Source organism: Odocoileus virginianus, chromosome 33, assembly GCF_023699985.2.
Source record: "Odocoileus virginianus isolate 20LAN1187 ecotype Illinois chromosome 33, Ovbor_1.2, whole genome shotgun sequence".
Lineage (NCBI taxonomy): Eukaryota > Metazoa > Chordata > Mammalia > Artiodactyla > Cervidae > Odocoileus > Odocoileus virginianus.
Window position 1 is genome coordinate 9235904 of NC_069706.1, and position 21832 is coordinate 9257735.

Below are 21832 nucleotides of genomic sequence, written 5' to 3' on the forward strand. Positions count from 1 at the left end.
TTCACAAAGAGTTGAACACAACTGAAGCGACTGACTCATATGCACACTGACCCTCCAGTGGCTACAAAATTCATACCACAGGCCTGTATGACCTGGCGCTTCCCACCTCTCCAAACTCACTGTGAGTCCCTATGTGCCTGTCACTCTGTCTTCTTTCCATTCCTATTCCATTTTCCATTTCCATTCCATTCCTAACCCATGTATCCTTTCCAGCCCCAGGGCCTTTGCACTTGCTGTTCTCTCTCTCTGAGATATCCCTCCCCCTACTTCTTCCCATTAGGGGCTTGGGAATCTCTCAGGTCTTGGCCAACATGTCACCTCCTCCTGAAAGCCTTCCTTGACTATGCTTTCCATATAACTTATCTCACCTATTTCCACCTTGTTTGTATCTCTCTGTCTCTGTAGCACTTGTCACAATCTGGATTTATTTTATTTATTGCCTTTTCTGAGTTCCCTCACCATGAGGACCTTGTCCTTCTTACTTATCCCTACATCCCTAGCACCTGGCATGTGGCTGGCATGCAGGAGCACCTCAATAACTATCCATTGAATGAAAATTTCCATGAAATGGGCATAACAGTTGATCAAGTGCTTACTATGTGCCAGACCACGTATAAGCCCTGAACCTATTTATTGAATTTGAACAGGTAAATGGGTGCATGACATGCAAATTCAAAATGTGCAAATACTCAGTGGGAAAAAATTCTCCCTCCCACCCTTTTCCCCCAGTCCCTCATTCTCCCTCTCTGAAGACAACCTATGTTGCCAGTTCCCTTTTGGTCTTGTTAGAAATATTCTATTCAGGCACTTCCCTGGCCTGTGGTTAAGACTCCACACTGCCAATGCAAGGGCGTGGGTTCGATCGCTAGTCAGGCAACTCAGATCCAACATGCCGTGCAGTGTGGGCCAAAGATTTTTTTTTTAAAAAAGAGCTATTCTATTTGTCTAAAAGTCACCTCTTAAAAAATATTTTTTCATGCAAATGACCACCTACACTCTTCTGTACCTGGCTTTCTCCATTTAATGTGTCTGGGAGGTTATTTCTGGAGCACTGATGGAAAGCACATGGTCCTGCCTTCAGGGAATTTCCCTCCCTTCCTTTCTTCTTTCTTTTCCTTTCTTGCTCCCTCCCATCCTTTCTCTCTTTCTTTCTCTTTTTCTCTTCTTCCCTCCTTCCATCCTTATTTCTTTCTTTTCATTTCATAAACATTTCCCCTGATATTTTATTATGGAAAACTTCAACATACAGTAAAAGTGAAAGAGTTTTACTACAAGCAACCGTATACCCACCACTTATATTCTACCATTGGTGTTTGGCTATATCAGGTTTGACACATCTCTAGCCATCCCTCTATTCATCCACCCATCCACCCATGTTACTTTTGGAGCATTTCAAGGTAAATTGTGGACACCAATATCACCCCATACGTCCTCCAGTGTCCTCATTATTTTTAGGGTATTTCACTGGGGGATGAACTATAATTTGCTTCATCAGCCTCTTGCTAAGGGACATCTAGGGGTTTTCTCTCTTGTGTTACATGCTTAATACTCACTCATTGATTTCCAATGCACTCCTGAAAAGTAGGAATCACTGCCCCTGTTTTAGAGATGAGAGAGCAAAGACTCAGAGATGCTGTGTTGCAGACATACACAGCTAGGAAGCTCCAAAAGCAGGTTGATTATTATTATTATTGTTATTTTTAAACTCAAACTCCTCTTAGGAATTCCCTGGCACTCAAGTGGTTAAGACTCCGCGATTCCATTGTAGGAGGTGAAGGTTTGATCCCTGTTCAGGGAACCAAGATCCTGCAAGCCTTGCAGTGCTGCAAAAAAAGCTTAAAAACTACACAAAACAAACCTCCTCTGTGTCCCCTCTGTGGTTCTGCCTCTCCCTGCGCTTCACTGCCCCAGGTTCTTCAAGATGGGGTTCCGGCTTAAGTAGGGGCAGAAATAGTTGGGGTCAGGGGAGGAAAAGGGACCCGAAGACCACTTCCCAGCCACTTAAGGCAAGGCCTGCTGCGGCCCACGAGCCCCTCCAGGCTTGGAACACCCCTACCCTGGGGCTGATGACCATGGTGTTCTCTCTGCAGCCTTCCCAGAGGAACTGCCTGCGGATCTGAAGCACCGGAAGCTAGGTGAGCAGGGCAGGTGGGCAGGAAAGTGGGGGCCTCTCCACGTTCGCATGGAAACTAGCATTTGAAAGTCGGGGTTCAGAGAGGCGAAGCCACTTGTCCGAGATCACACAGCAAGTGAGAGTCAAGGTTTGGATTCAAACCGAGATCATGATTCCATAGCCCATTGCTCTGAAGTTCAAGGACTGCTGGGAGATTCCACTCCTCCTAGGAAGCCCCTCCAATGATGCCTCCCTCCTCTTAACTCCGAGTGAGAACTGAGACCCCCCACCCCCCACACCTACCACCTAGTTCCACTGTGCCTGCAGGTCACATGTCTCCTTGCAGAGTATAGTCACCTCGGATCAGTTGGTTACCCAGTCTCCTTCCGCCCTCCTTACAGGCCCCATGCCTCAGTGAGCCTCTCCTCCACGCTCACCATCCCCACCCCACCACCCACCAGATGCTTCCTCCCCTCCCCTCCTTCCTCTCCCCTCCCTTCTTCTCCCCTCTCACTTGGTTGTTTTTGCAAAGCTGGGGAGACCAGCCTGTCTGTGGGGAACCGATTGAGGAATGAAAGCCCCCTAGTCTGAAGGAGGAAGCCTGGTCCCTGCCCTGAGCAAACTCTAATGTGATGGAGATGTCAGGGATCCAGCCCACAAAGATGATGGAGAAATAGTCTCAGTCTTCAGGGAGCTCCCAGTCTGAAGTGGGAAGGCAAGTGTCCGCCCTCCAAGGACTCGCAATTAAACAGAGGAGATAAATTTCTGCCTCAGGCTGATGGGCAGTGTTGGGGGTCTCTTAGGGTCCCTGGGGACTCAGTGACTGGCTGCAGAGGGTGACAGAGGCCTGGGCTAACAGGCCCACCTAACCTAGGGACCACCCCTAGGTTTCCATGGTAGGAAGCGCTCAGGACCCAGCCATAAAGAGGAGGCTAGGGCTGGTGACTGAAATGAACAGAGCAGTTGCTGAAATGAAACCAGCTTCACCCAGGCCTGAGGACAGGTGCTTCCTTCCACTGCCAGCAGAGAGATCCACCCTGCCCTCCTCCACCCCCAAGAAGGCCCCTCTAGACACCCCCCCACCCAGATCTCACCCAGCCTCTAACATGCCCCCTTCCTCACAGCTGAGCCCCTCACCATGCCCGTGGTGACTGGCACTTTCCTGGTGGGGCCAGTGAGCGACTCCTTGGCTCAGCCCTGCCCGCCGCCTCCTGCTCTGTTCAACACGGAGCCAGCATCCAGCCAGACCCGGCTGAAGGACCCGGGTATGTTAGGGGCTCCAAGAGGGTGGGCTTCCCCGCTCCCTGGCGGTGCCCCAGGAGTGGCTGTGGCAGCAGGGGTGGAATTGTCCCCATGCCAGTGTCTCCTCCACTTCTGTCCCAGCCAGTCCGGTCCTTGGGTCCCCATCCACTCATTCTGTGCCGGAGAGTACGCCTGGGAGGAAACGCATCCCCGGGAGATACAGCAGGGAATCCCCGCCAGTTAAGGAATTCACCCACCGGCCCTGTGCTTTCATCAGTTGTCAGCTGAGCACCCTCTCTGTGACAGCTACTCTGCTGGGTGCCAGCAGCACCACCAAGGGCAGGCCGACACAGCTGCGGCTCTCTGGTAGACCCGAGCCCTTTATAAGGGAGGCAGATATTCACTGGGGCTTCCCTGGTCACTCAGACAGAAAAGCATCTGCCTGCGATGCAGGAGACCTGGGTTTGCTAGGGAGGGAATGGCAACCCACTCCAGGATTCTTGCCTGAATTCCATGGACAGAGGAGCCTGGCGGGCCACAGTCCATGGGGTCGCAAAGAGTCATGACTGAGTGACTAACACTTTCACTTTTTTTTCCATTAGATATTAACTCAGATGTTAATGAAGGGACTTCCCTGATGGTCCAGTGGTTAAGACTCTGTGCTTCCAACACAGGGGGGTGGGGCTGACCCCTGGACCAGGGATCTGGGAACTAAGATCCCACATGCTGTGTGCGGAGCTGCCAATAATAATATAATAATAATAATAATAATAATAATTTTTCTAGATAATTGAAATATATATATATTTAAAGATTTTAATGGAGAATCCCAAATCACCTTCTCCGTCTCTTGCAGCGCCCCCTTCCAGTTCCTTGTTGAGCTGCCTGAGTCTCCCCGCGGGATCCATTCAGATTCTCCCCACTCTCTCCACTCTGCCCCAGGGGCTCTGGCCGATCTCAGGGACTGGGACAGGGGTCTCCAGTATACTCATCTACCAAGGTGAGTGTGTGAACTCTGGGGTCCTCTGCCTGTGACCTGACTGCTCCTGTATCCCATGCCCCACCCCCACTCCCACCCAGGTATTTGACAGGTGCAGCCTAGCACCTTTTCGTGATCTTCCTTCCCCAGAACACCCTTCTCTGTCCCCATTTCCCAAAAATCAAAACAGAGGAGCAGAGCTCCCCAACATGGTCTGAGTGGACCCACCACCCACCAAATGGCTAAGTGGCCTTTTTTGGGTCACTTTCCCCCACTAAGCCTTCTTTTTTTTTAAACAAACAAACAAAAAAACCCACTTTATTATATTTTAAAATCACAACATCATTGCATGCTAATTAACAAGCCACACAACAATAAGACATACTTACAAGAGTTCCCGAGTCTCTCCCTCACTCTTTTGTGTATACTGTTGTTTGGTATGCACGCTTGTACAGCTTTCTCTGAACTGCCTTGCTTCCAGGTCAGCAAAGTGGTCCCTGCTGACCTGCCCTGTTGAAGGGTTTTAGATTGTCCAAGGGAAGGGATGCGTTGGGCTCTCAGGGAGAGAGAATACACCTAGGAGAAGCTTCCATTTGATTCAAGAACTTCCTTTGAAAGTTGCTTGCTAGTTTTTGTATAATGAACTGGTGCTCCACGAGCAAGAGATATCTAGGAAAACGAGCTCTGACCACATAGTGGGGAAAGTGCCTAGTAGTATTTGCCCTTAAGCTCCCTATGAGATGATTGTTCCCATTTCACAGATGGGAAAACCAAGGCTCCAGGAGCAAGCTGTAATTCCAGAGCTCTTTCCTCAACTCCATCCTGAAATGACTTCCTTTGGAAGTTTCCATCCCCTTTCCCCAGCCCCCCAGCCCCACAGCCTTATTTGGAGAAGGGGTGACCCAAGTGGGCTCCTAGCTGATTCTATAGTCCTTTCCCATCTCCTCTAGGTGAGATGCCCCCAGCCAGCCAAACACCCCCGTCCAGCGACCCTGCTGTCCAGAGCCTTCCCAAGTCCCCAGACCGGCCCGGCTCCGCCAGCCCCTTTGCCCCGTCTGCTGCCGACCTCCCCAGCATGCCCGAACCAGCCCTGACCTCCCGTGCAAACCTGACAGGTAGGAATCAGCTTGACCTCTGAGAGTTACAAGAAATAGAACTAAAGGTTCTGGGGGAAGGAATTGCCTCAGACAACGAGATCCACCCACAGAGCTGCCTGCAGGGACTGGCAAGTTGTGTTTGCGCACAACCGGACAGGGAGTCCTGGGAGGTGGGTGCATGGGAGGGTGGGCAAGGGGAACAACAGGAGAATCCATGTCAAATCTCAGCAGCTTCTTACATGCAAGAAAATAGGCTCAATGCAGCCTGATCTGAATTGCCAGCAGAACCTGGAGATTTTGATTTTAGCATACATATTATGATTTCTAAAACACTGGTGAAAAATTTAAAAGTACAGCTGGCCAAATAAAGACATCTTTGAATAGGATACAGCCTCAGGACACCACCTGGGGACACTCAGCCCATGTCAGCTCTGCCCTTCGCATACTCAAGGGACTGATGACCCAGAGGGAGGGAGGTCTCCAGGATGCCCCTCACTGTAACTCTAACACGAGCTTCTTCCCCTCCAGAGGATGAGATGTCCCCCACCAAATGCCCGGCAGCTGACGGGGCCTCCAGCAAACTTCCCAAGTGGCCTGGTGAGTGGTGGCAAGGTCCCTTGTTGGCTCATTCATTTACGTGCTCATTTGGTCCCACCATCATCCCATCATTCATTCCACCAGTTACACCCACACTTAGAGAAATGTTTACTGAGGACCTGTCCCCCGTAAATCCATACTATGTGTCAACATTTTCTTGTTTGCAAAGCTGGGAGAATGAAGGAGGGAAGGGTGGGTGACTGAGAGAATGGATGAAGGCAAGAGTGGGTGATGAGCGTGAGAGAGTAGAAATTAAAGGGCGACTTAGAGAACAGCCAGATGGCTGAGTCGGACCCTGTCCCAGATACACTTACAGGCACATGAGATGTAGTCAAGTCGCCAACAACCCCAGTATGATCCGCGTTTTACAGGTGAGGAAGCTGAAGCATAGTGGGGTACCTCACGTGCTCAAGAGAACAGTAAAAAGTAGAACCAGACACATGGATTCTTCTATCTTAGCTCTTAACACCCCTTCCCCCATGGCCTCCCTATGGTGAGCAAATAAAAGAATGTTAGCAACAAGGTCCTGCTGTCTAGCACAGGGTCCTGCTCAATGTCATGTGACAACCTCAATAGGAGGGGAGTCTGGGGGAGAATGGATCCACGTACATGTCTGGCTGAGTTGCTTTGCTGGGCACCTGAAACTATTGCAATATTGTTGATCAGCTATACCTCAATATAAAATAAAAAATTTTTAAAAAATGAAGGCTAGTGAGTGAATGGAGTGGATAGATAATCAAGTGAGATGAGGTATGACTGGGTGTAAGAAGGAATGAATGAGTGTCTGGGTAACTGAGTGAGTGAGGCCGCTAATCAAGAAAGCGCTCAAGGAAGGCTGAGATGAATGGATGAAGAAGCTAGTGACGGGGGCCAGGCTGGCCTCACAGTGGCCAGTCCTGCCACGAGCATCTTCCCCTTTCCCCCTCCCACACCCTTTGACCTGCGCAGAGAGCGTGGAGCAGTTCTGCCAGTCACTACGGGACAAGTACCAGGCCCAGCCCGCCGGCCCGGAAGGCACCCTGGTGGAGATGGAGCTGGTGAGGGTGAGGCTGGAGAAGAGCAGCGGGAAGAGCCAGGAGAGAGAGCTGGCCACCCTGGACTGGGCAGAGCGGCAGCCGGCCCAAGGGGGTCTGGCCGAGGTGCTGCTGGCTGCGAGCGACCGCCGGCAGCCGCGTGAGACGCGAGTGATCACTGTACTGGGCAAAGCGGGGCACGGGAAGAGTCACTGGGCCCGGGCCGTGAGCCGGGCCTGGGCCTGCGGCCAGCTGCCACAGTACGACTTTGTCTTCTGCGTCCCCTGTCACTGTTTGGACCGTCCGGGGACCTCCTACCGCCTGCAGGATCTGCTGTCCTCCCTGGGCCCGCAGCCGCTGCCGGTGGACGACGAGGTCCTTAGTTACATCGTGAGGAGGCCCAACCGTGTCCTGCTCATCCTGGATGCATTTGAGGAGCTGGAAGCCCACGACGGCTCCCTGCACAGCGCAGGGGGCCCCGGGTCGGCAGAGCCCCGCTCCCTCCGGGGGCTGCTGGCAGGCCTCCTCCAGCGCAAGCTGCTGCGGGGCTGCACCCTGCTGCTCACAGCCCGGCCGCGGGGCCGCCTGGCCCAGAGCCTGAGCAAGGCCGATGCCCTGTTCGAGGTGGCCGGCTTCTCGGCCCAGCAGGCTGAGACCTATGTGAGGCGTTACTTTGAGTCAGAGGGGACCGCCGAGCACCAAGAGAGGGCCCTGGCGCTCCTTCGGGCCCGGCCATTCCTCCTGAGTCACAGCCACAGCCCCACCGTGTGCCGGGCCGTGTGCCAGCTCGCGGAGGCCCTCCTGCAGCAGAGTGGTGAAGCCCAGCTGCCCTCCACCCTCACGGGCCTCTACGTGGGCCTGCTAGGCCCAGCAGCCCGCGACAGCCCCCCGGGGGCCCTGGAAGGACTGGCCAGGCTGGCCTGGGAGCTGGGCCGTGCGCACCAGAGTGGCCTGAAGGAGGACCGCTTCCCATCGGCGGAGGCGAGGGCCTGGGCCGTGGCCCAAGGCTGGTTGCGGCCCACCCCGGGGGCCCCGGAGACCGACCTGGCCTTCTCCAGCTTCCTCCTGCAGTGCTTCCTGGGGGCCGTGTGGCTGGCTCTGAGCGGCGAAATCAAGGACAAGGAGCTGCCGCAGTATCTGGCCTTGACCCCGAGGAAGAAGCGGCCCTATGACAACTGGCTAGAGGGCGTGCCACGCTTCTTGGTCGGACTGGTCTTCCAGCCTCGCGCCGGCTGCCTGGGGGCCCTGGCGGGGCCGGCGGCCTCCGCGTCGGCGGACAGGAAGCAGAAGGTGCTCACGCGGTACCTGAAGCGGCTGCAGCCCGGGACGCTGCAGGCGGGGCGGCTGCTGGAGCTGCTGCACTGCGCCCACGAGGCGCTGGACCCCGGGCTCTGGCAGCACGTGGTGCAGGGGCTCCCGGCCCGCCTCTCCTTCCTGGGCACGCGGCTCACGCCTCCCGACACCGACGTGCTGGGCCGCGCCCTGGAGGCGGCCGGCCGAGACTTCTCCCTGGACCTCCGCAGCACTGGCGTCGACCCCTCCGGATTGGGGAGCCTCGTGGGACTCCGCTGTGTCGCCCGTTTCAGGTGGGGGCCGGCGACAGGAGAGGGGGCTCCTTGGCCTTGGACACCTACAGTGCGTCTTGGTGCTATGCCCAGTGCTGACTCCGTGGGGTGGTCTCATTTAGAATGAATGGCAGCCAGATGAGGGCAGATGTGATTCCATCCTTTTTTTTTAAGATGAAGAAGCCGAAGCTCAGAGGACAGTAGCTTGTCCGAGGTCACACAGCCAGGGAAGGACAGCATCATTCTTTCAACCAGAATGTGAAGACCGGCCTTAAGCCAGGCACTGGGCCACATCTAGAATCTAAGACTGATCTGGGTTTGAATTCATTTTCTTCTCTCCATCCCTTGAGATGGAAACCCCATCAAGCCACCATTTTGTCATGGTGGGATTAAGGCCATAGCCTCCCTCAACCTCCCTGCCTCCATTCTCCTGTTCCACTCCACGTTATATTCCACCATCAGCACAGTCTCCCTAGAAATTGCATCTGATCATATTCCATCCTGGCTTCCAATCTTTCAGAGGCACCCTACCTCCCTCAGGATGAAGGAAATATTCCTTAAATTAAGGAATCTAAATCCTTCGGTGATCTGTTTGGTCATTTAATCACCAGAGGATCTCTTCCACCTTCCCCCTCAGCATAATTTAACCATGCTGTAAGGTCTACAACACTGTCATTCAACTGAGAATTTTCCACTGAGCTTCCTGGTAGCCAAAGCAAAAAGGGAAATAAAACCATTGGGAGAGTTGAGTAAACAGAAGAAGTGGTAAGGGCTTGAGTGGTCATGCAAGACTCTCTAGAGGAAGTAGGGGTTGTGTTGAGGAAGGACAGTATCTAAACAGGTAGGAGGTTCCTTCATGGAGCTGCTCCCCCACCCCCATCATGGTCTAGCCTGGTCACCGTGCCTGGGTCTGAGGCCCTTCCTTCACAGGGCTGCGTTGAGTGACACTGTGGAGCTGTGGGAATCCCTGCAGGAGAGTGGGGAGGCCAAGCTACTCCGGGCGGTGGAGGAGAAGTTCACCATTGAGCCTTTCAAGGCCAAGTCCATGAAGGATGTGGAAGACCTCGGCAATCTCGTGCAGATCCAGAGGTGAGGGGGAGGGGGCATGGGAGCTGGTCCAGGCCGCACAGGACTTAGTATTAAGTTCATCATGAGCACTTCCAGTGCCTCCTCTTTTGGGAGAACCTCTCAAGCCCCTCTCCATCCCTGGGCAATGACCATCTAGAACCTCTCACTGTGGTTGCCGCCCAGGCATCTATCACTGTGTCTGCTTCAGAACTTGCCATCATAGACCCACTTCTTTCCCAGCTAAATCTAAGGACACACTTTCAGGGACGTCCTCGGCGGTCCGGTGGTTAAGACTATGCCTTCCAATGCAGGGGGCGTGGGTTTGATCCCTGGCCAGGGAACTAAGGCCCCACATGCTGCGAGGTGCAACCAAAATTTTTTTAAAAAATAAATAAATACAGCCAAGGGGATATTCTCTCCTGCTAAGTGTTCATCCAGTCACACAAGTGACACCAGGGCCATCTTTCAAGGCAGCCAGGACCAGCATCCCCATTTTATAGATGGCAGAGGTCTAAGGTTGAGAAGGTGAAGGAGACATGACCACAGCTGTCATTCCCTCATCTCTTCATCATGCATTGTTTGAGCACCTACTGTGCTCTGTCTGGGGTGGGTGTGGGTAATGCCTCCTCTAAGGCTCTTTTCTGTGAAACACATAGTGATGCCTTAACAATATCCTTTTCGGAGGTTCTTTTCTTTTTTAACAAGGGGACAATAGGAGCCCAAGGAAGGCTGTTCTTCCAGGAAATTCTGGGCACTGGGGCATTAGGACACGGAGGAAGGGGCTCAGTGACCGTATGCTGCCAACTCTCCACTAACGTTGCCTGTTCTCTCCAGGACAAGAAGCTCCTCTGAAGAAGCAGCTGGGGAGCTCCCTGCTGTCCGAGACTTAAAGAAGCTGGAGTTTGCGTAAGCCAGTGGGTAGATCGTCTTGGGTTCCCACGTCTCCTCCAGCATTAGCTAGGCTGGTGCCACCAGAATTCAGATCAGCCCTCAGAGTCATTCTTATCCTCTTGTCCCACCCCCCGCCACTCTGGAAACCAGCTTCCAGCAGCTGGGGCATGGCCGGTCCAGGCTAGTCCTGGAGGGTCTCACGGGTGAAGCTAACCAGCCCATTTGCTGGTGAAGAAGCTCATTTGCATCCACTCATTCAACAGATCTATTCCTATGGCTGAGGCCACTGTTCTCAATCAGCTTGCTGTCCAGCGTAAAATTACCACCTGCTACTGTGATTAGTGGCTAGAAACTCAAGGGCTATGAGAATTCAGGCTTAGGGGGCTTCCTGAAGGAGGTAATGGAAGTATTGAAGCTAGACAAAGGAATAGGAATGAACCATGCTGGATGAAGAAATTGTTATTATCTCCCCATTGTACAGAAGCAAACACTGAGGCCTAGAGGGTGTAAATTGTTTGTTCAAAGTCACAAATGTCAGATCAGCCTGGCTGGCTCTTGCTCCAATGCAGGAAAAAGCTAAATTCGTAGTTGGATCTTGTTAGGGATCTTAAATCATCTGATGATTAGGAAGGAATTATTAAGCACCTACAGTGTACTTGGTGCCTTTTGTATGTAATCTCTTTAATTTTAAGAGCTGGGAGATAGTTATTATTGCCCCCATTTTATAGATGAGGAATCTGAGGCCTAGTGAGATTAAGTAACTTGCCCAGGGTCCTCGATGGGGCACCCACAAGCTGCCTGCTCCTCCTGATCATGGCTTCCCTGGCTCTCCAGTAAAAGCCAAGCATTTCTTCTTTTGAACAGAGAAAGACAAGATGCCAAATTTGTGCAGAGGTTAAAAAAAAAAAAAAGTGTTGCTGAAAAGAGGAAACATATGAAAACAACTACCGAGGGCCCATTCTGGCTTTGAATTATTTTCAGCTTCAAAAGCCCCTAGCTTGAGGTCGGAACTGTGCTCTGGGGAGCAGCAGCCGTCAGGTAGAACACAGTCCATAACCCGGAGGCTAGCCACCTGCAGGCCAGAAGCCCCGAGAAGTTCTGAGGAAAGAAGGAAGGAAGGAAGGGACTATTTTGGGCGTCTGACTGGCAGCTACCGTGTCCAGTGCCCTGTCGGTCTCACCTGCCTATAGATGAGGCCACTCAGCCACTCGGAGCCCCGCAGGCGCTGTGCTGGTGGACGCTTCTCCCGATTCGGGCCCCCTTTGCCTCCTCAGCCTTGCCTCCTGCAGTCTGCAGCCACGTGCATCCTCTTGATGATCCAACCCCTGGGCCTTTGCACTGGCTCTGCCTACTGCCCAGGACTCTTTTCCCCAGGTGTCTGCATGGCCCATGCCCACACTTTTCTTCTGGTTTCCAGCAAGAGAGATCTTTTCTTTCTAAAAAAAAAACTTTAAAAGATATTCATTTATTCATTTTATTTGGCTTCCTCAGATCTCAGTTGCAGCCCAAAAGATCTTTGTTGCATCACGCGGGATTTTTCCTTGCGGTGTATGAGCTCTCTGGTTGTGGCACGCAGGCTTCATTTCTCCATGGCGTGTGGGATCTTAGATCCCCCACCAGGGCCTGAGCCTGTATCCTCTGCACTGCAAGGGGCAGTCTCAACCACTGACCCACCACGGAAATCCCTGAGAGAGGCCTTTTCTGGCTCCCGTATTTGAAAGTACAATTCTGCCCCCTCATGCTGGACTTTTCTCTGTATCACTTATAATCTCCCGTACCAGACAGTTTGCCAGTTTCTCTGATTATCCATCTTGCCCCTTGGTATGTTAGCTCCACGAGGGTTTTGACTTTTGTCTGTTCTGTTCATGGTGATCTGCGTTGACAGGTTTGATGGGCCTGGCACCCGATAGGCAAGCAATATTTGGTAAATGAATTCCTTAATCTTTTCAAAAACCTTCTAAGACTAGGACTAAATTTGAGGAGATGGAGACTCAGAGGTGAAGGGATTTGTCCAAAAGATCCCAGAGAAGCTAAATGAAAAGTGTTTGTCACTCAGTCATTTCTGATTCTTTGCGACCCCATGGACTGTAGCCCACCAGGCTCCTCTGTCCATGGAATTCTCCAGGCAAGAATACTGGAGTGGGTAGCCATTTCCTTCTCCAGGGGATCTTCCTGACCCAGGGATGGAACCCAGGTCTCCTGCATTGCGGGCAGATTCTTTACCATCTGAGCCACCAGGGAAGCCAGCCCAGATTCAAATCAGATTTCAAATCACCCCATCTCATGACCTTTCATTAAGGCTGGTGATTCCCAGACTTTGGGGTTTCAAAGATTGAGAATATTTTGAAGTGAATTTCGGTGACTCTGTGCAGTTACCATCTTTTAATTTATATCAGGTATGCACATTCAAACAAGTGAAATAACCACTGATGGCACCATCATTTTATAAAAAATGAAACATTATAATGTCAAAAAAGTTCAAAGGATATAATTTCAGAATAAAAGATGGTTCTTTACCTTGAGTAATTTAACCATATTTTAAAAAAGAGAGAGAGAGCCCTTTGTTGTCTTTATTTTTCTCATTCCCTTGAAGTCTGTTCTAAATGTCCATCCAGGCTATGTGGCCTTACGTGAGTTAGTTAACCTGTCTGTGCCTTGGTTTCCCCACCTGTAAATGGGGCTAAGAAGGGCTCCTAGTTCAGAGTCATTGTGAGGATTAAATGAGATCTGAGTGATGAACCCAACATATTCTTGGCATATAAAAAGTGCTCAGGAAATGGTTCTGTTCGTTATGAAATAGCAGTGGAAAATATGTAAGTCATCTTTCTCAGGGCTGGAGGTGGTTCCTCAGGCCAACATTTGGGAACCATTTCCCCAGGCCAGGGTGGGAGAAGGTGCACATGGATGATGGCAGGAGTGAGACCTGGCTCCCCAGGCAGAGATGAAGGCTGGGGAGCCCCCAGCTGGGAGCCCAGCAGGCCTCTTGAGTGGGTTTTGTGAGATCTGCCTGAAGTAGAGAGGATTGGGGTCCCACCAGGTGGGGCAAGGATGAGGTAAGGTCTCAGGAGGGCCTGCCTACTATGGGGTCAAATAGCAGGCCCATGGCTGTTTCAGGGTCTTGACTCTGCCCTTTGCCTCCTAGGCTGGGCCCCATCTTGGGCCCACAGGTTTTTCCTAAACTGGTGAAGATCCTCGAGGCCTTTACTTCCCTTCAGCACCTGGAGTGAGTATAAACCCTGGAATTTCTCCAAACCCTGGCCCTGTTTGTCCCTTTCTCCCTGCTCCCTTAGTGTGTGTGTGAGTGACTGGATGCCCCCACTGCAGAGAAGGGACGAGAGATGGAAACAATGAAAAGAAGTTGAATCCTTTTGTGACCTTTGAGACTCCCCCTCTTGTGCTGCTCCCAGCAACCCCACGGGGGATGCAGGGGTGAGGAATGTGATCCCAGTTGTACAGTTCAGGTCTTGAGAGGTTGGGGTACTTGCCCCAGCTCATGGGGCTCCTAGAAAGGAAAACAGAGATTCAGATCCGTGGGGAGTCAGAACCTTGTCCCCTGACTGGTCACCTGGTGCCCCCAGGTGATGAAGACGCTCTCATATTCTCGGAACTCAGCTGCATCTGGCCATGGTGTGTCCAGGGGTGGGGGGGTCAGAGGAGGCTGCTGCTGGGTTGGAGGGTGGGGGAGGGTCCCGTGGCCTCTGGGGTGCTGTCTGATGCCCCCCATCTGATTCTACCTGCAGCCTGGACTCACTGAGCGAGAACAAGATCGGGGACGAGGGTGTCGCCCAGCTTGCCACCACCTTCCCTCAGCTGAAGGCTCTGGAGACACTCAAGTGAGTGGGCTGGGCTTGTCCTTCCTGCTGCATTTGTCCCTAGAGTCCCACCTTTTCATTCTTTCATTCCCTCATCCACTCAATCATGCAGCTGTTTAGTCATCCACCCATCCATTCATTCATTCAGTCATTTCTTTAATCAGCCATTCTACTAATTAATCAACAAATAAGTAAGAAGGACCTATTTTGTGCAGACGCAGTGTAAGGCCCTGGAGACCCAGCTTTAAGCAAAGCAAAGTCCCTGACCTCAGGGTTCTTCTAGGGAGGGGACACAATAAACCAACAAACAAGAATCCATAATTGTGACATGTGCAGTAATGAATATAAGCAATGTCTCATGAGAGAAAGTTAGACCAAGGGCAATACACGAGAGCTAGGTTAGGATTTATCTGTAAAACATTATTAGCAAGATAGTGAATTTTGATTTAAAAAAAACTGTTCTGGGTTTGAGGGAGTGGGAAATGGATATGAGGCAGGAGGGTCAACATTATTTCTTTTTACTGAACCTAGAGGGATCGTTAAAATTCATGCACACTCTATTCCACAACTGTGATCAGGAAAGCCACAGAATTCACTAGAACCAATTAGGGATTTCCTTGATGGAGGGACACTGAGACTTCTTAAGTAATTTAGAGTGTTTAAGGAAATAATGTGAGTAAGCTAGTTTTCACTCCCATCTTCCTTCCTTCTTTCCTTCCCTGATTCCTCCCTCCATCTCCATCTCCGTCTCCTACCTTTCCTTCCTTCCTTTGTTCCCCACTTAAGTATTTCCTGAGCATCTCCTTGGCTCTAGGCACACATTTACAGTAATGAACAAAACAGATCTGACCCCTTACCTCAAGGAGAGGAGCTCAAACAACCAATGTGAGCCCTCACGTAATGACAGTCCTGAAAAGTGGTCCAGAGGGAAAAGAAGAGATGCTATAAGCTCATAAAACAGGTGTGGGAGGAGTGCAGTCTCTCTCTCACCTGCATCCTTACCCCGTCATCACGCTCAGCCTCAGCATGTGACTGCATCCTCTTATTGGTGCAGTTTACCCATAGTACCCTCACAGCGTTCAGCACCCACGGCTCTCATCCAGGTGGGCTGCCTTGCGTTTGCTGCCCTGGGCCGCCCTGTGAGAAAGAGGAGGTCCCCAGCTCTGTGCGAGCCTGGGGCACAAGTGCTGGCGGGTAGGGGCATTCAGGTTTGACCCTGAGCCCTGCCCCTTGTGGTACCCCTGCAGCTTGTCCCAGAACAACATCACCGACGTGGGTGCCTGCAAGCTGGCCGAGGCTCTGCCCGCGCTGGCCGCGTCCCTCCTCAGGCTGAGGTGAGTGGGGTCCCCATCTGTCAGGTGCTGAGCTGGTGGCTGGGGGGTGGGCAGAGAGCCCCCTTGGTAACCGGCTGCGAGGTCCCTGGAAGCAGTCGCTACAGGCTGTTCTGCTGGGTTGGTGTTGCACAGTTGGGTGGGGAGTGGGGGGCCTAACACCCAACATGAACACACCCTGCTGGAGTTGGGTGATGCCACCACCCTGGACAAGAGGGTTAGCAGCCCCCGGAGGAAGGGCAAATTCTGGGCAAGTCGTTTTCTTGCCGAGTCTCTGTTTCCTCATCTGGAAAATGGGTACCATCTCTATGGCCTACAGAAAACGCCTGGAGCAGTGCCTGGCTCTGGTGCTTAATAAATATTGGTCCTCCTTCCCCAGGGGATGGCAGGACTGAGTCTTTTCTGGAGTCCAGGGTTAGTGATTTCTAGAAGGCTGACTGCGCACAGGCAGCCTTGGCTGGCTCTTGTCACTGACACTGGTCCGTGCCTACACTGCCACCTTCTGGTGAGGCTTGGAATAGCACATCTTGCTTTTGATTGCTTCCAGCCTGGCCCCTGGCCTTCCCCTGTGGTTCAGCCGGGAATCCGCCTGCAATGCGGGAGACCTGGGTTTGATCCCTGGGTTGGGAAGATCTCCTGGAGAAGGGAAAGGCTACCCACTCCAGTATTCTAGCCCGGAGATTTCCATGGACTGCACAGTCCATGGGGTTGCAAAGAGTCAGACACGACTGAACGACTTTCACTCACAGCCTGGCCCCTGGTGGTACCCGGGACTGATGGTCCTTCCAGTCCATTAGCCTTCCAGCCAGGGTCCCTGAGGGCATCTAAGATTCTGGGCCAGAACCTGTGCTAGGAACTAGAGATACAGCTATGAACAAAAGCAGCACAGGTCTTACTTTCGAGCTCCTTGCGTAATAAATAAGCAAATGAATAAGCAAAGTAAAACGCTGATTCATGCTGGGAAGGAGGAAACTAACGAAGGCCAGGGAGAGGGACAATAGGGACGATTGAATTCACCAGGGAGGTCAAGAGAGCTCTGAGGATGTGACCCTCCCCCTTCTGTGGGATGCTGTCAGGGAAAAGCATTCCAGGAAGAGGGAACAGCAGATGCAAAGGGCCTGAGGTGGGAAAGAGGTTGGGTCCTTCGCCAGAAGGGGGGTGGGCCCCTGTGCCTGGATATAAGGAACTAGAGCCAGAGGGTGGGAGATGAGACGAGAGAGGTCAGGGGAGGCCAGACCATACGGGGAGGCCTTCGTAGAGTCAGGAGGGAGACTGGGGGTTTTCTGGTGTGAATGGAGAAGCAGGTGGAGCCGGTGGGGGTGATATGTGACCTGACTGACACTTTAAAAAACCTCGTATTGGGAGTTCCCTGGTGGCCGAGTGGTTAGGATTCTGGGCTTTCGCTGCTGCGACCCAGGTTCTATCCCTGATTGGGGAACTGAGATCCTGCAAGCTGTGCAGCATGGCCAAAAAATGAAAAAAAGAAACCTCATATCTTAAAGACTTTAAGATGCCTTCCATTGGTAAGACATCATTAAGAGGACAAAACGCTGTTAACTAAAGGATGACATCCTTTGATTATCAGACACATCCTGATCTCAGTGATTTTCAAATGTGAACATGTACGTCTTGGCATCAGTGGAATATGGGAAAAATCCTCTCCCTGTAGGGGGAGGAAGGGCCCCCTGGGTTCTAAGGTCCATCCCAGGAAGAGATTGCAAAACCTCCCCCTGCTTCCTGCCCTGGTACCAGCCGACTCATGACATCAGGGGTCCCCGGAGTTTAGCTTGAATCCTCTTTGCTGCAGTGTAGACCTGCTGCTTTTACAGGCAGTCCTGCAGTGTTGCCCTGAGGCCGGGTCAAGGCAAAGTCATGGCCTTGAAATTAGAACCGCGGCTGCACCTGGCTTGTTAAAAGGACTCTTGTTAATGAGGCATCGGCGATACCCGTGGTTCTATTTTTGACACTGCTGATGGTGACTGAGTACCCTATAGAAACCCGAGCCTGCCCAGTGACTCCAGGTTTCACTCTCCCCTGCTATATCCCCAATGCCGGGCACACTACAGTAACTGATATAACCTCACAACCCCCTCCCCGCCCCCGGGAGATATAATAACCATAGTTAACAAGTAGTTCAATCCATGTGTTGGGCCCTGTTCTGGGTGTTTTACCAACACTAACTTATTTACTCCTCCCCACTATTACTCTAACATGCCCATTTTATGGAGGCGCAAACTGAGTCAGGGATGCTAAGTAACTTGCCGAAAGTCAGGCAGCAAGCTGCAGAGCTAGGATTTGAACTTGAGATGTCTCTGGCAGGAAGCTACCTCCACTCACCCTGCTGCTTCCCCAGACTCACTGAGTGACCACGGAGAAGTTACTCAGTTTTTCCCTCTGTCAAATGGGGCAGCAGTCCCAGCTGGTGGGTCTCGCGCTAGGCCCCGGCCCCCCAGCACCCCCGGCCCCTGCTCTGACCTCTGTTTCCCACAGCCTGTACAACAACTGCATCTGCGACTCGGGAGCCGAGAGCCTGGCGCACGTGCTTCCGGACATGGTGTCCCTCCAGATGCTGGAGTGAGTGTGGGAGCCTGGGCAGTGGGGCAGGGCTTGGGAGGACCGGGGGTCTCTTGCTGGCGTCGTGGGAAGGGCCGGTTGTCGAGAGCGTGGTGCTGGCCTTGGTCTGGGGCTGGATGGTCCCCGGGGCCAGAATGCACAATGGCTTTCTCTCCCCAGTGTCCAGTACAACAAGTTCACAGCCGCTGGGGCCCAGCAGCTTGCCGCTGGCCTGAAAAAGTGCCCTCAGGTGAAGACACTGGCGTAAGTCTTGGCCGAGGTGGAGGGGGAGTCAGCGTGGGGGTCACCTGAGCTCAAATCCCACTCTGCCCCTCTCCAGCATGTGACCTGGGGCAACAGACATGTCACCCCACTGGCCTCAGTCTCTTCTTTTTTTTTGCTTCAGCTTAGGGGATCTTAGTTCTCTGACCAGGAATTGAACCCAGGCTCTCAACAGTGAGAGCGCTGAGTCCCATCCACTGGACTGCCAGGGAATTCCCTGGCCTCAGTTTCTTCATCTGTAAAATGGGAGTGATAATAATATTTAGTCTGAAGCAGTTTTGTGGGGTTTAAATTAGTCAAGATACTTAGGACAGTGTCTGGTCCATGGAAAGACTCAATAGTAAGCCGAACAATATGAAATTGCTTTTATCTGTTGATCTATGTGTGTGCTGTTCTTAGTCGCTCAGTTGTGTCCAGCTCTTTGCAACTCTTTGTAACCTGCCAGGCTCCGCTGTCCATGGGGATTCTCCAGGCAAGAATACTGGAGGGTTGCTACGCCCTCCTCCACTGTTGACCTATACAACTGTCAATTTCATATGATTCAGACTTATTTATGATCACATCACTATGATGTCCAGTGTCCAATACTGTACTTGAGAATCTTTCAAAGCACTGTTGTCTACATAATCACTCACATCTTCTAAGAGGAGTAGGGTGGCTCTTGGAAGACTCATTATGCAGATGTGGAGAATAAGGCACAGAGAGGTTAATGAACCTTTCTGAGATCACAAGGCAAGTTCTCAACAGTTGTGGTTCCATCACTCAGTCGTGTCCGACTCTTCATGACCTCAGGGAGTGCAGCACGCCAGGCTTCCCTGTCCTTCACTATCTCCTTGAAGCAGAATCAAGTTTAAAAAGGGGGGGGTCACCAGACTTCTGGTGTCCCTGTGACCCCACACTAAGCTGGGTGGGGGGAGGAATTTGGAGGCAGCCTGCCTTGGGGACTGGGGACCACCCCCGCCCTCTGAGCTGGCCTCCATGTGCCACGCCCCCTCACAGGATGTGGACGCCTACCATCCCCTTTGGCGTCCAGGAGCATCTGCAGCAGCTGGACCCCAGAATCATCCTGAGATGATCCAGGCTGTGGCTGGGACGAGGGAACTGAGGTGAACTTGGGAGGGGAGAGCCCCGGGGGGCTCCAGGGACAGGGCCCCGTGAAGTCAGTATCCGGAAACGGTGGGCGGGGCAGCGGCTAGGAGCTGGGTGACCCCTCCTGGACCCGTGTTCTGTCGGCCGGCCCCCTACCCCGCCTCCTTCTCTGCTGGGGTGTCCTCTAAATGCGCTGAGGGCTTGGGCCTTGGGGATCCACCCTGTGGTCAAGTCTGGGGCCCCAGGGAAGGACAGGCAGGTCAGCGTGCACACCCCGTGGCCCTCAGCATTGAAGGGTCTTCCTTCACGGATGCCTCAGCTAGCCCGGCTGCTATCTCAGTCCTCGGGCTGCCCCGTTGCTCGGCCTTGTCCTCAGAGGAATTCGTTCTACCGATTTCTGTGCACGTGACTGTCCTCTCGCTTCCATGCGCCCCTCCCCAGCCCCGACCTGGGCTGTCCCCTCCTCCATCCCCGCACCCCTCCCATCCCCGGGCTCAACCACGCTCTCGCCGTGTGCTGACCTGCCCTGTCCTAAAGCTTCCTCATCTCCCCGCTCCCAGCCTCCCACAGCACGCTCTCCGAGGACACTGACTGTGCTGGACCCTCGCCTGGTGCTTTGGGGACACGGCTTTTCTCGGCCTGTGTCCTGTGGGACGTGGCATTGTGATGCCCAGCCCCGGTGACTCAGGGTCGGCTCCCACCCAGCTGGAGAGAGGACCCACTGCCTGCTCTGCGGACCGACCCCTCGGTTCCCTGGGTAGATGTCAGCCCCGCTCAGCCACCGCGGCTCTGGCAGGTGGGCGGGCGCCCGGGGGCTGCTGCTGAATGCCCGGGAGCCCTGAGGCATTCCCAAAGGACACTGCAGACAGCCATGGCCAAGGCTGCAGTGATGGGTGAGGCGGCCACATATCCGCCTGCCCAGGTCCCTTGTGGCCTGGGGGAAAAGCACGTCTCCACGCTGCTCTCCTAGTAGGACCGGCTCCAAGGACACCTGTGAGCATCATCCAGCCTGTTCATTTCCCAAAGCGCGACCACTGGAAATTCTCGGCAGCTGCCTTCTGTCTCTGGGACTCACTGGTTTGCACTGACTGTTTTGGCCGAGGCCAAAGCTAGGCCTGGCCAGATGCACTCTTTCGCGGGGAAAGAGCTGATGATATACACTAACGGAGGAGGGGCGAGGCCATGGCCTGGACCACATTCGCCTTTTTGCCTCCATTTCCTGGTTTTTTTTTTTTTTTTTCCACTACATATAAATCTGTTACTTAATCCCACGGGCAGGTCCTGTGTTTATGTTGTGATTACTAAATTTGGGGTGCACACTCTTCTGGCTAGCTAACACATCACAAGCCACCCTCAAAACGTAGTGGCTTAAAACAGCACTGATGTTTATTCTGCCCTTAAACATCTGTCTTTTGGGCAGGGCTTGGCGGGGACTGCTCGTCTCTCTGCCCGGCTCCAGGTCAGCCTGGCACCTGATGCTGACTGGGGGCCTCAGTGCCTCTAAGGATGTGGGGCGGGGGCTCTCCATGGGGGGGGGGCTTCCTCACGGCCTGGAGGCTGGGTTGAAGAGTGATCATGCCATCAGGAAGAGAGGTTGGGAGGGGGAGACGGAGACCATGGTGAGAAATCGTGTCTTTTGTAAGCCAGCCTTGGTTGTCATGCAGCATCACTTCTGCCATATTCTACGGCCAGTTGACCAGGACCCTTGCTCTCCTCCCCTCCCCAGGCCCCTCCAGCCTCCCACCCCCACTCACCCACCCAGCCCAACACACACAGCAGAGTCCACTTTGGCTCCAGTCCTGTCTTTGGGGAAAGGATTTTCTCTATGGCTTCCTACCCTGCATTGGAAAATTCATGACTCGGCTGTCAACAAGGCTGAAGCCCTGTGAGCTTTACCCTGTGTTTTCCTGTCTCTGCCCCGCCTCTCTATCCTGGGAGTCGCTGCTTAGCTGAGCTGGCATCTGGCCCTGTCCATGGCAAGCCTGGAAGGGAGCCGGCAGCTTTGCTGTCTACATACAGAACTGCCAGGTTGGTGTTTTTCACCGGAGTGTGGCTTGCTCGGTCAGAAGCCCTGATTTGGGACAGCTTGGCTCTCTCCTGGCAGCTCTGGGAGCTGCCTGGCTCTGGTTGCCTGGCTCTCAGATTCTCCCCCTCTTCCCAGCAAGTAGGGGTTGAGGGTCAAGAGCGTTAGAGGGATTCT

General features: G+C 53.1%; 1 protein-coding gene across 6 annotated transcripts in view; it reads left to right on the plus strand.

The window, feature by feature from the left end:
* Positions 1–20903, plus strand: part of CIITA (class II major histocompatibility complex transactivator) — a 56518-nt gene extending 35615 nt beyond the window's left edge. For 4 of the 6 annotated variants that reach the window (XM_070460723.1, XM_070460726.1, XM_020894781.2 and 1 more), the window contains 15 exons: positions 2091–2135; positions 3238–3378; positions 4212–4355; positions 5285–5449; positions 5960–6028; positions 6977–8627; positions 9537–9695; positions 10509–10580; positions 13708–13788; positions 14306–14398; positions 15625–15711; positions 18199–18282; positions 18442–18525; positions 19543–19649; positions 20193–20903. In XM_070460723.1, the coding sequence (XP_070316824.1) occupies positions 2091–2135; positions 3238–3378; positions 4212–4355; positions 5285–5449; positions 5960–6028; positions 6977–8627; positions 9537–9695; positions 10509–10580; positions 13708–13788; positions 14306–14398; positions 15625–15711; positions 18199–18282; positions 18442–18525; positions 19543–19618 (2951 nt within the window). In that variant the 3' untranslated portion in view covers positions 19619–19649; positions 20193–20903. The remainder of the gene's footprint in view (positions 1–2090; positions 2136–3237; positions 3379–4211; positions 4356–5284; positions 5450–5959; positions 6029–6976; positions 8628–9536; positions 9696–10508; positions 10581–13707; positions 13789–14305; positions 14399–15624; positions 15712–18198; positions 18283–18441; positions 18526–19542; positions 19650–20192) is intronic. The other 2 variants (XM_070460724.1, XM_070460727.1) reach the window with 1 other exon arrangement.
* Positions 20904–21832: the final 929 nt, after the last annotated feature.